This window comes from Pteropus alecto, unplaced genomic scaffold (genome assembly GCF_000325575.1).
Source record: "Pteropus alecto unplaced genomic scaffold, ASM32557v1 scaffold224, whole genome shotgun sequence".
In the NCBI taxonomy this organism is placed as follows: Eukaryota; Metazoa; Chordata; class Mammalia; order Chiroptera; family Pteropodidae; genus Pteropus; species Pteropus alecto.
Genome location: NW_006436289.1, coordinates 229,111 through 241,253, shown reverse-complemented (window position 1 = coordinate 241,253; position 12,143 = coordinate 229,111). Strand labels below are relative to the sequence as shown.

The following is a 12,143-nucleotide window of genomic DNA, read 5'->3' as shown; positions in this document are numbered from 1 at the left end:
AAGGCTTGTCTCCATATGGTATAATAAGAACTTATGGAGCAGCCAAAAGAAAAAAAGATAGAAAATAGCACCTTAGAAGATATTAAAACTTTGAGTTAAAAAAAAAACTTTATCTTCCTTCTATCCTTAAAGAAAGCAGGTGTCCAAACACTGCTTCTCGCTCCCTTGAAGAAAAGCTGTAACCCAGACATCAATATAAGGGATGAAGAAGGAAACTGATAACAGCCTTATGACTGTAATATGAACACAAACCAATAAATTATCAACTTACTCTCTTCCCATGGAGGACTCTATTATTCAGTCATTTGAAAAGGACTTTGAATCATGATCAAGGCTGCAAAATAACATGACTAAGAATTCACACAGCACCATTTGTCTAAAGTGAAAAACATAACACACAGGATTAATCCTCAAAACATGCTACAAAGGAAATTACAAGCAAACCTAGCTAAAACTGGTTCCTCATTTAATGGGATGTGGCTTTAACTGGGTTCCCATAATATCATCCATTTCTCAGAGAAATGGGGACCCACAAAAAGTCTGCCTCACAATTAGATCTCTATCTTTAAATCTCCTAGCACCCAAATTATTTATTCTCATTGCTCAAACCATTTTCCTCTCTGTGTTGAGGTGCCAGATTGGTCCACTAGATCAGCACTAGACAACCGCATACTTAACGAGTAGCCCAAGACTGTGAGGTTTAACCACTGGAAATGTAAACTGTTAATTCTGTCTTGTCTCTTCTACTTCCTTATGTGATCAGAGGTAAATCATGTTTATTAATTAACCAGACTCTCTAATCTATGGACTATGTTAACAAAAGAGGCCAGGCCAAATCTATGGGACAGAGCTAAAAACCCAAATTTTTAAAAATAGATCTTAACAAAAACTGTAAAAGTGATTTTTTAATAACACATACAGTGTATAATGCTATAATACAGATACCCGCTAAGCTACCTAGTGAAGAACCATGGAAAGGGACCATCCTGTTGAAAAAACAAAGATAGATGGAGGGGATAATTTTTGTTTCTCACAACTAAGAAGTGAACTCTATCACTCTGCTACAGAGGACTGCACTGTCAATCTTTCCTGACATGTCATACATATTTCTGAATGGCTAACAGAAATTCTCACATAAATTAAAATTTGAAATAGGTTGCTACAGGAAAATGGAGGAAGCCGATACAAGGTACTGAATGACCAGAAGGGAGAAGTATAGGTTATGTACAACATCACTTCCTTATCTTAAGTATTATACAAAAACAGTTTGCAATTACCTCAGTTCATTCATATTTGGTGCATTTTAGAAATAAAAAACAGTTTTGAAGAATAATACAGGTTAAAAGAGCATTTCATTGCAAATAACTGGTTAAATATTCTATACATCCCCACAAAACCTTTTGAAGAGTTTTTCTTGCCTCTGATCTGAAAAGTCAAGAAGGAAACCACAAATCAGTCAGCTGAAAGAAAGTAAAGTAACAAATTGCACCTGACAAAAGAAAGGACTCCCCTACCTCACCATTCCTTTCCTTAATTGTAAATTGATGACACTTTAATATTTTTAAAACCCAATCCAAGTAGAATCCTGATCCTACCAACTCGAAGGAAATTAGTGTTCTATACTCCAAATCACCCAACGTAATTGACAATGAGATAATTAAACCAATGAGTATATACTGTGTGTTAACTCACAGCTAAAAATGTTCATGGAGCAAAAAACAATACTTATCCCAAACAAACATTTTGTCTGGTAGCACATCAGGAAAGCTACAAGCTCCACTTCATTTAAAATATATATATGTATACTTATATGTATATATACGCATCAGCAGTGTGGCCAACATTTAGGATTCTCCATCATACAATTGGAATATAACATGTATTACATTCAAGAGCAAAGATGAAATAAAAAGTATCTTTCTTCATTCAACTAACAGTATAAGTTATTAAAAAGGGTGGTTATGAGTCTCTTCTAAAAGTTTTTGAACAGCTTATAAATACAAAAAGAACATTTCTTCAATAAATAAATGGGTCCTAAAGTCTTTACTGATGACTTCCGGAAACCTCCATCATTACTCTTCAGGCCAGCTCTACTTCTCCGAGAGGCTTTAGCTGCCAGTGGAATGGGATATTTTCTGTTATTAGGTCATTCTTCTTATATCATGCAGACTTTCATCAATATGTCTCTTCATAGTCTGAATCCTGGAGAGGAAAAAACAGTACTTGTGGTATGTATATGAAGTATAATGCCATAGTCAGAATTTAACCAAAGGCAACCCATTAGGATCCCCATAATGGAACCCAGCTTGGGACAACATTGATAGTGGGACAGCACTCACTCAATACACCTAAGTTCCCATGAAGCATCACAGGACCTCAATATAATTGGTGACTATTAGGTTTAGCTACCACTACCATTATGCTTATTTTTTTAATTCAAACGTGTACTCATTGCTTTGAATCTCAAATAGGCCATTAGTACTAACTGGCCAACTGCATTTTTCTAGTCCATTCATTCTCCTAGACTATTTCATACCTTTCCCTCTTTGCTCAGACTTCCAAAATCTCCTCCTCACTACTTCATTCTCAGGTGATGATCTTTCTTTCTCCCATCATGGGACTAGAGGAGCAGTCAGTAGGGAACTTCCACAAGCTCTCATCTTCATATTTACCCACTCACCTGCATCTGGGCCCATCTACTTGGCCTTCCTTACTCTTCTTACAGATATACTCTTCCTGCCTTTATCAAAGGCCAACATCTTTACTTGTGCACTAGATTCTGGAGTCACTCCAGTGGTCTTTACCTCTCTCTCTTGCAGTATCTACTTTTCTTTCTCTGCTGGCTCATTTACCATCCCATAAAAATGTGCTACAATTTCTCCCATCTTAGAAAGAAAAGCAACTCAACACACACCTACCTCCACTTATTGCCCTATTTCTATGCATCCCTCCACAGAAAAATTCCTTGAAAGAGTTGTTTACACCCACTGTCACCAATAAATCTCTTAATATCCTTTCTTGGCCTTACTCCAGTCTGGCTTTCATTCCCTAGTCCATGGAAGCTGCTTTTGCCAAGGTCACCAATGACCTCCACATTATAGATCATACAATAATCAATGTTCATTTCTTATTTTACTCAACCTGACTCAGCAGCAATTGGTACAATCATTCTCTTTTCCCAAAAATACTTTCTTCATTTTGCCTCCAGGATATCAAACTCTCCTAGTTTTCCTCTTACCTCACTGGACATTCCTTCTTAGCCTCCTTTGCTAATTTCTCCTCATCTCCCCAATCTACCAACTTTGGAGAGTTCAAGGGCTCAGTCTTTTGACTTCCTCTCTATGTACACTCATTACCCTGGTGGAAATAGCTCTACCAGTCTTTATCTGCTAATGACTCCTAATGTATATTGCCAGTCCAGACCTTTCTTCTGAACCTCACACCCACATAACCAATTGCCTACTCCACATCTCCACTTAGATGTTTAATAAGTATTTCAAACTTAATATATCCAAACTCAGCTCCTGATCTTCTTCCTAAAACCTGTTCCACTCAGAGAATTGCACATATAAGAAAATGGCAACTCATTCTTCTAGTTGCTCAAGTCAAGAACCTTGACTCTTCTCCTTCTTTCACATACATGTGCAACCCATCAGTAAATTCTTCTGAGATCAAAATGCTTTGGAAGAAGACCTCGGTTGACACCATGCTTTGGACCTACTGGCATACCCTCTGCTGCCTCTAAGGGCAAAGGATCTCAATAAGTAAGCAAAAAGTGAAACATGAGCAGAAAGCAGAAGAAATGGCATCGGCTTACCAAGCACTCCGCACAACGGACACAAAGTCTCGCCATGCAATTATCCTCCTCCTCTTGGTCAGTGCTATAGAAACAAGACAAACCAAATCAGAACAATCACTGTCTCAGTAGAGAGCGGTTAAGAGCACAGGCATTGAAGTCAGACAGGCCTGGTTTTAAATTCCAGTTCTGCCACTTACTAGCAGGATGACTGGGCAAATCGCTTAAGCTCTAGGAGCCTGTTTCCTCACCTATAAAATGCAGACATTACTAGCTACACTTAAAGATAGTGGTTAGGAGTAAATAAAAAAATAAATTCATGTAAAACACATACCATAGTGCCTGGCACATAGTAAATGCTCAATAGAAGCTAGTAACAATCATTCATTTAGAAACGTACTAAGCATCAACCATGTCGGAGGCATTGTGCTGGGCTAGGGATAAGGACATAAATAAAGCATAGTCCCTTGAAGAGTTTACAATCTCATGGGGATGACAGACCTGTTGAAACTTAACAAGTACAATATAATACAATGTGATAACATTTTAAGGGAGTTAAGGTCAAACTGCTGTGGCAGCAAAGAGGGGGTGATTAGTTCTCCCTGTATGACTCAGGGAAACTCAAAAGAAGGGAACATTTCAATTGGGTCTTAGAGGATAAGGAAGAGTATTACAGGCAACAAAGGGAGAGAGGAAGAGGATTTCATGTGAGAAAAAAGCATGCAGGGGTAGGGGTGAGGGGCATAGTGGAGGGGGGTGGGGATAGTAAGCCCTGAATAAGTATGGTACGTTTAGAGAAGAAAATAAGCTCATTGTAGCTGGAATGTGGAACGAATGAGAAGAAATGATAAGAAACAATGTGGTTTCTTGGAATTTCTTGTTAATTTTGAAGAAATGAGATTTCCACTTCAGAATTTATTCAGAACCATAGCATCAATCTGATTTCCAAAGCAGGAAACTAGGACCATACTATTAACCTCTCCATCTCTCTCCAAATTAATATCCACAGGTTTCACTCTCAACCTTCCTTCTAGTCTGCTCAGCAGAACTATTCTCTTCTAAAAGAAATTTCACCAGAAGAACTAAACTAGACCTTGAAGAAGGGAAGGCATGAATGCAGGGGCCTGGGCACTACTCACAAAGCAGGAATCTGAAGAGAAAATGGGTTTACTGCTCAGGGCTCCAGCTGGACTTACTCATCTGAAACCTCAATAGACGACTTCTTATAGCCGGACTTGCTCCTCTTCTTCAGCCCCACAGACTTCCTCACCATTCTCACCAGCAATAAAACCACCACCACAGTTGAGGGAATAAAGACAAGAATGGAAAGAAGGGCCACAGATGAGAGCATGGTGCCAAAACCTAGAGGAGGAAAAAGAGAAGATAAAAAGAGAGGGACATGCAAAAATGTTTTCTTTGACATGAGGTAAGTTTTACTTTTGCTCTTGTATTTCTTCTCATTATAAAAGGAATAAATTCAGTGTAGAAAGTATACACATAAAAAAAAAGGAATAAAAATTTACCCATAATCCTACTATTTAGGATTAACACCTTAGTATCTACCCATTCCATCTTCTTTCTAAACATATGTGAATATGGGTCTGCATATAGGGATGAGAGTGTAAATATCTTTTATAGTTTTATTTATTTTTAAAGAGGTAATAATACATTTACATAATACAAGAAACACAAGTATGTTAACCATACAATTTACTCTTTTAAGAGCAGAAAAGGGCTCTCTATATAACATTGGGTCATAAACCAGGCTTGTCTTTGTCATCCTGAGTCTGCAATGTTAATCTTCTTCCCTTTGTCCCCACCCCACCTGCTTCTCTTCAGAGACAATCAATGCAATCAATTTTCTTTTGCAACCTTTCAGAGATATTTTATTTAAAAACAAACAATATAGTCTTCTCTCACCTTTTTTTTAAAAGATTTTTATTAACATATAGCTAACATTTAATACTGTATTAATTTCAAGTGTATACCACATTCAACATTTATATGCCTAAAGGGACCACTATGATAAGTTAAAAAGAGAGTGTATATTTTTTAAAGTATGAATCATATTTTACGTATTATTTCTAACCTCCTTTTTTACTTAATAAATGGTAAGTACTCTCGAGTTATTACAAGTTCCTTCCAGATATGACTTTTTAAATGGCTGCATAGTAATCTGCCATACTGCATAGTTTATTGAATCAGTCCTCTAATGCAGGACATTCAACTTACTTCCAATTCTTTGAATTTATTAGTTATATTATGATAATATCCTTGTACATAAATCTTCATGTTTAGCTCTATTTCTTTAAGATAAATTTTTTAAGTGGTATTACCAGATCAAAGGGTATATACTTTTAAGGCATCTGATATATTCTACTACTGTCTTCCAGAAAACTATATTAGTTTCTACTCTCACCATCAGTATGAATGTGCCCATGTCTCTGAAATTTGAGTTATTGTCTTAAATAAACTACAATGCAGTCTTATATCTCTAAGTCTTTGGTTCAAATCCAACTAAGGACTAGAATGAGCACTCAATAATCAACAGAGAATAACACAGAAAAAAAAAAAGAGAGTCAGTCCTTAACCTACCCTTCCTTCTGTTTCACACTAAAAGGAAACTGCTGCTCTTTGCAACATAAGGAAATGTGCTGCCTCCACCATTAAAGGGCGTCCCCTTTTAAGACACAGGCAAAAATACTGTCTCATGACTGAAGGCATGAACAAACTAGGGAAACCAGAATGACTTCTATATCATACAGATAACAACCCTCTATTTATTCAGGGATTCATCATACATTCCACAAGACCTGTGGTCATTATGACAACATTTGAGGAATAACTTGTTTGCAAAATAAAGATGAAAAAATTCGTCCTAATAGACAATTCAGGATAGCAGAATGCTCCAATGACCAACTGGCTTACAAAGATAGGTAGCTTTGCTTATCATTGATCTCTCCAGAAAGCACCATAGTAGTCACCAGGCACTGCAGAAGAAGGTTGGTGGCAGGTAGCTTACCCCTTTCTGTGACTATTAGCTCTGTCATGGGAATATTATGGTGCACATCTGGGGGATTCTTCACAGCACAGCTGAATGTCCCATTGTCCTTTATGGTAGGGTTGCTTATGCTTATGGATGCATCCCCTTTGTATACATCTCCAACCCAGGAAATTCGATCTCGAAATGTGCCTGCTGTGGTTGGATACTGGAAGGACTGATAATGAAAAATCTAAGAAAGCAACACCATGAGAAAAAAAAATTATCTTGGGAAATGCAATGAAAATGTAAAGCTAAGTAGGTCTAAAATAAAATACAAATGTATAATGGGTTTTCTCTGTTGGGCATTTTTTAAATAATTTGTTTACCTCCATTCTATACATTAAAAGATAGGTTAATGAAGCATCAGTAAAAGGCCTGATAAAAGAATCCTGGTATCCTAACTCTCAAACCCCTTCTAAATTCTCCTTGAAAGTCCCAGAACAGTAGTTCTTGACCTGGGGGACAATTTTACCTTCCAAAAGACATTTGGCAATATCTAGAGACATTTTGGGTTGTCACAACTGAGAAAGAATTGCTAATGGCATCTAGTGGGTAAAAGCCAGAAATATCGCAAATTCTACATTGCATAGGACAGCCTCCAAAACCAAGAATTATCCACCTCAAAATGTCAACAATGCCAAAGTTGAGAAATGCCATTCTAAAGTAGCATGTAATATTCATATAGTACTGTTTGGTTTGCAAATGATTTCCACACATTTACTCGTTTGAGCCTCATAATAACACTGAACTATACATGGGGCAAGTATAATTGTTCCAAATTCATAGAAAGGGAAACAAGACCAAAAACAAAAAAACTAAGTGAGTTACACAAAGGCACATAGCTGGTAAGTGGAAAGGGGGAGATTTTTGTTTATCCTCAAAATCAGCAGGAGGGTATAATATAATCAAAACTTTCTCAAGTTATCTATCTTGGCAATTAATAAAAACCCCAAGTCAAATGCATAATCAGTACTCAGTGAATGTATGCTGAAACAAAACGATGCTGCTTTAGATTGAGACCAGCACTTCAACACCAAAAACACCTAATTATATCTGGTGGCCAAACAAGTAGTATAATACAATAGGATCTCTCTTATGCAAGAGTCAAGGCTTACCTCTTTCTTTGTTTACTTGGTACCACCCTACTTAGGAATGATTGCTAAATTTTGAAGAGCAACTTGCCCAAAAAGATGATGAATTACTTACTGGTTCATTTGTTCATGTAGTCATTCAATAAATATTTACTGCACACCTACTATGTGCTAGGTACTGTGTTAAGCAAAAGGATATAGTGGGAGCCAAACAAGCACAGTCCCTGTTCCCATGGAATTTAGTCTGGTGGGAAATACACATGTTAAGAATAATATGTGTAATGTGTGTTCCAAAAGAAGTAAAGACTGTCTACCACTAATTATCAGCATCAACATAAAAGGGTTTGAAATCCCTTATTGACAAAACAAGGCCTACTGTGTGTCTTCAAGATTAATCCAACCTCTAATTCCAAGTTAAATTAGTGATAGTAAAATCTTTGCTAACTGATTAATCTGACAGAACCTGACCTACCACATAACTGCTGCATCAGGTTGTGACTTTAAAGGTCCACTAATTCCAACCTGGGTAAGCTGACTTTCTGACAAGCCTCACAGAGAACAGCACCATACAATAACTGCTTGTTATCTGCATTTAAGGTTTCTGACCCAAGAAAATCCCCACTGCTTGTCCTGTCCTACTTTTGGCCAAGGAGGCAGAGCCAAATAAGGTCAACCGTAGTTTCCAACCACTCAAAATAAAATGAACTATTTTAAGTCTAAAGAAAAAAGGACCACAAATATAGCCTAGCTGCCTTCTCAAGCCACCTACTAGTTCCAAGCTACATGATGTTCAATAGCTCCTAAAACAAAATTCAAAGCTATACATTAAAATCAGAGAAAGTATTTCCAATCAAAGAAACAGGAAAAACAAATTAAGGATATTTTAAAAAATACAATCTTACATACAACTATGATATTCACATTGTTGATAGCATCTATCCTGAGCGATGGTACGGATACTGTTGGAAGCATAAAAAGAAAGGTTTTTTTTTACAGCACTACAATCTCCAATTAGACATCTGCAATGGAATTTGAACTACAGATGTGTTTTATATGTGTAACTAAAGTATTTTGCTTCTAATATTGTAAGACCATCTATTACCAACAACATCTGTCATCAACATAAGGTGATAAACAATGCAGATGTTTACGTGCTGGGAGAATATGCCAAGATAAATCTAAAGAGAACATATATACAGGCAGATACACCCAATGAGACAACTCATATGACAGGAAACAAGCAGCTTTAAGAGAAAGGATGTCTATGACCTATAAAATTTTTCTATTCATCATTCCTGGAGGTACCATTCTCCAGTACATGGAATCTGAAAATGAAGCTGTGAAGCCACACAAAAAGAAATAAAAAGGGGAAACAAAATTAAACCACATATCCTCTGATTTTCTGACAATTTTTTCCTATAGCTTATTTGCAAAATTCTTCAATAGAAGAATGAAAAGCCCTACATTACCAAATAAATGCCATGGAGGGTAGCAAGTCATCTCCTATTGAAATAGAAGTTCATCTTCTAAGATGAGAAGGAGTGCCGGGGACTTGGAATAAAAGGATTCCAGAGCTGTTGACCACAGAAGACCCAAAGAAATTTTTTTAAAGGTATACACTTACTGATTCTGTGCGACTGCTGCTGGGAGGTCGGTATGTCCAGTCTATGGTGAGTTTGTCTGTGACAGATGAAGTCGACTTGAAAATGCATTTCAACTTGACCTGTTCTCCAACATAACCCCGAACATGGGCATCTACTTTAATCTCCAAAGAAAGGACAATGTGGACACCTAAACAAAGCAAGCCCAAACACTTAAAATGTTTTCATTTGGGAAGAATAAACGCTGTTTATTATTTTTAGGGCTCTCATCAAAAAACCATAGCAATAAATATATTCTCATACAAGCCCAAAAGGACAAGGAGTAGATATCTGTATTAATCAAAGGTAGTATTTTTGTCATTTTACAATAGTAAATCATAGAAGGAATGCTTGGGTAAAAAATTTAAATCTGGTCACACCAGCATTTTTCCAAATACAGACTATGGTTAAGTACAAATAAGTGAGTCAGCCCATAGCAGGCTTAAAGACAATACCACCCAGTCCCCTGACACCCACACACTCTAGGAATATGTCAGCTATTGTGGTCTAAAGAACATACCCCAAGTGCAGCATGGTTGTAATCTGAAGCTACCACTGCCTCAACCACCAGCAAAATGAGAATAAGAAATAAGCAAAGGATATTTTTTTTCAAAGAATTTTATGAAACTGTCCCAAGGTTCTACCTAGTTTGGTTTTTTTTCTCCCTTTCTTAAAGCTGGTTAATGAATCGCACATCCATTAAAGGTAAATCAGGAGGAAGAAAACAGAACAACTTAAAGTATTCTAAAGTGTAAAAATAAGGTATCACTTTTAAATTCTCTAGAGACTTACTCTTTTGAAAACCACCGCATATAGCCAACATTGACACTCCATCTACCCCAAAAGAGTTGATACTTTCTTCTGACCAATCCTCTGTTTTCAGAGAACAGTGAGTAGAAATTTATCTTCTACTAGGGAGCCATTTTTATGAAAGTAAGCCACCAGGACTTTGCTTTTCCTGCTTCCTTCTCTACCACAATAAGCCATGATTCTTCTGGCAGGCCAAAGGCAAAGAGAAGCAAGGTTTCAGAAGACAGCAAACCTACACACCATTCTGAAAAACAGCAGTTCCTTTGGTAGAGGCAGGATGCATATCCCAGCCCTATCACTTGTTGGCTTTGTGGTCTTAGCAAGTTACTTTACTTCTTCAGTTTTTCACCCTAGTGGGAATGATAATAATAGTGCTTACTTATCTTAGAAGCTCACTGTGAGGAATAAATAAGTTAAAACATGTACAGAGTAAGTGCTTAATGCATATTGGATAGCTTCATCATCATTATTGCCACCTCTTTAGTTCTGCCTATAGTCTCTCAACCTTTCCTACCACAGACAGTTATGTGTCATCCATTCCACTACTTTTACCTCGGCTGCTTTGAATCATTTTTCTCGCTCCTCTCTAGACAATCTAGTCTGCTCACATTCCTCTTAAAGGAGGAGACCAAGAACTGAGCTCACAACTCTAATAAGAATCTGACCCTCCTAAAGATGAGAATTACTTCTGGGTCATCCACAGTATCCTTTCTCACTCTGCCAGGCTAAACTTGTCATTTCTTCTATGCCTTTACAAATGCTATTCTTCTTCATGGAAATTCCTCAACCCCTACTCTCTTTTGAACCCTCACTCCTGACCCACCCTACTCATCATCCAAGATCCATTTCTAAAAACTGGAAGGTGGAAATGAATGAATAAACTACACTCTCCCCATACCCGACTCCTTTATCCTAAAACATAAGTATAGTCAAAAGATTTTAAAGTATGGGTTTAGAATTAAACAGATCTGGACTTGATTTCTAGCACAGCTGCTTTCTAGCTGAGATTTTGATCACAGTCATCTAACCTGTTCTTTCAATTTCCTCAGTTGGTAAATGAGAATAAAAACAAGACCTACTTCCTTGGATCACTGTGAGGATCTAATAAGATTAGATAAGATAACCACAAAATGCTTAGCATAGTACCTGAAATTGCAACTTTCAATAAATGTTAGCCATGATCATTAAAATAAACACCACAAACATTTAAAAACCTTCAGTAATTCTCTATTGGGCTATAGAATAAAATCCAAATAGTGACAATCTGGCCCCAAACTTCTGCTACTCCACCCACCATCCCATTCCATTCCCTTCACAATGCCCAGAATGTCCTGCCATTTCCCAAATGTACTATGTCCTTTCACACCACTGTGCCTTTCTTTGAATATGTCTTTGTCTGAAAGACCTCTCCAACCCTACCAATGCCTGGGTTGTTTTCCGCACACTACATCCTTCAATGTTCACACACTTTCAAAACCCAGCTCAAATATCAGCACCCTTGTGATGCCTTCTCAAATTCCTTGATGCAGTTCGATGCTCTTTTTTCAATGTTCTCATTACATTTAGTACATTAAATGTACTATTTCCTTCATTAAATGCAAATACCTTGAGAACAAAATTCAAAGGGAGGGGAACAAGCAGAGAGAGACTGAGAGAAAGAAATGGACAAGTCACTAAAGATTCTAGTATAGGAACAATATGTGCTCATTAGTTACCCACTCTCTTCCTAGCCCACTTTTTACAGTATTTTCAATTCTTAAGTT

The 12,143-nt window shown here is 37.1% G+C and overlaps 1 protein-coding gene across 3 annotated transcripts in view; it reads right to left on the bottom strand.

The window, feature by feature from the left end:
- Nucleotides 1–890: 890 nt before the first annotated feature.
- The window catches only part of MPZL3 (myelin protein zero like 3), a 20,601-nt gene continuing 9,348 nt past the window's right edge, over nucleotides 891–12,143 (bottom strand). Inside the window, exons 2-7 of one of the 3 annotated variants that reach the window (XM_006912764.3) lie at nucleotides 10,621–10,730; nucleotides 9,555–9,721; nucleotides 6,819–7,029; nucleotides 4,993–5,158; nucleotides 3,818–3,881; nucleotides 891–2,202 (exon numbers count right to left, since the gene is read on the bottom strand). In XM_006912764.3, the coding sequence (XP_006912826.1) occupies nucleotides 2,176–2,202; nucleotides 3,818–3,881; nucleotides 4,993–5,158; nucleotides 6,819–7,029; nucleotides 9,555–9,721; nucleotides 10,621–10,663 (678 nt within the window). In that variant the 5' untranslated portion in view covers nucleotides 10,664–10,730 and the 3' untranslated portion in view covers nucleotides 891–2,175. Of the gene's footprint in view, nucleotides 2,203–3,817; nucleotides 3,882–4,992; nucleotides 5,159–6,818; nucleotides 7,030–9,554; nucleotides 9,722–10,362; nucleotides 10,584–10,620; nucleotides 10,731–12,143 lie in introns of those variants that run through there. The other 2 variants (XM_025047462.1, XM_006912763.3) reach the window with 2 other exon arrangements.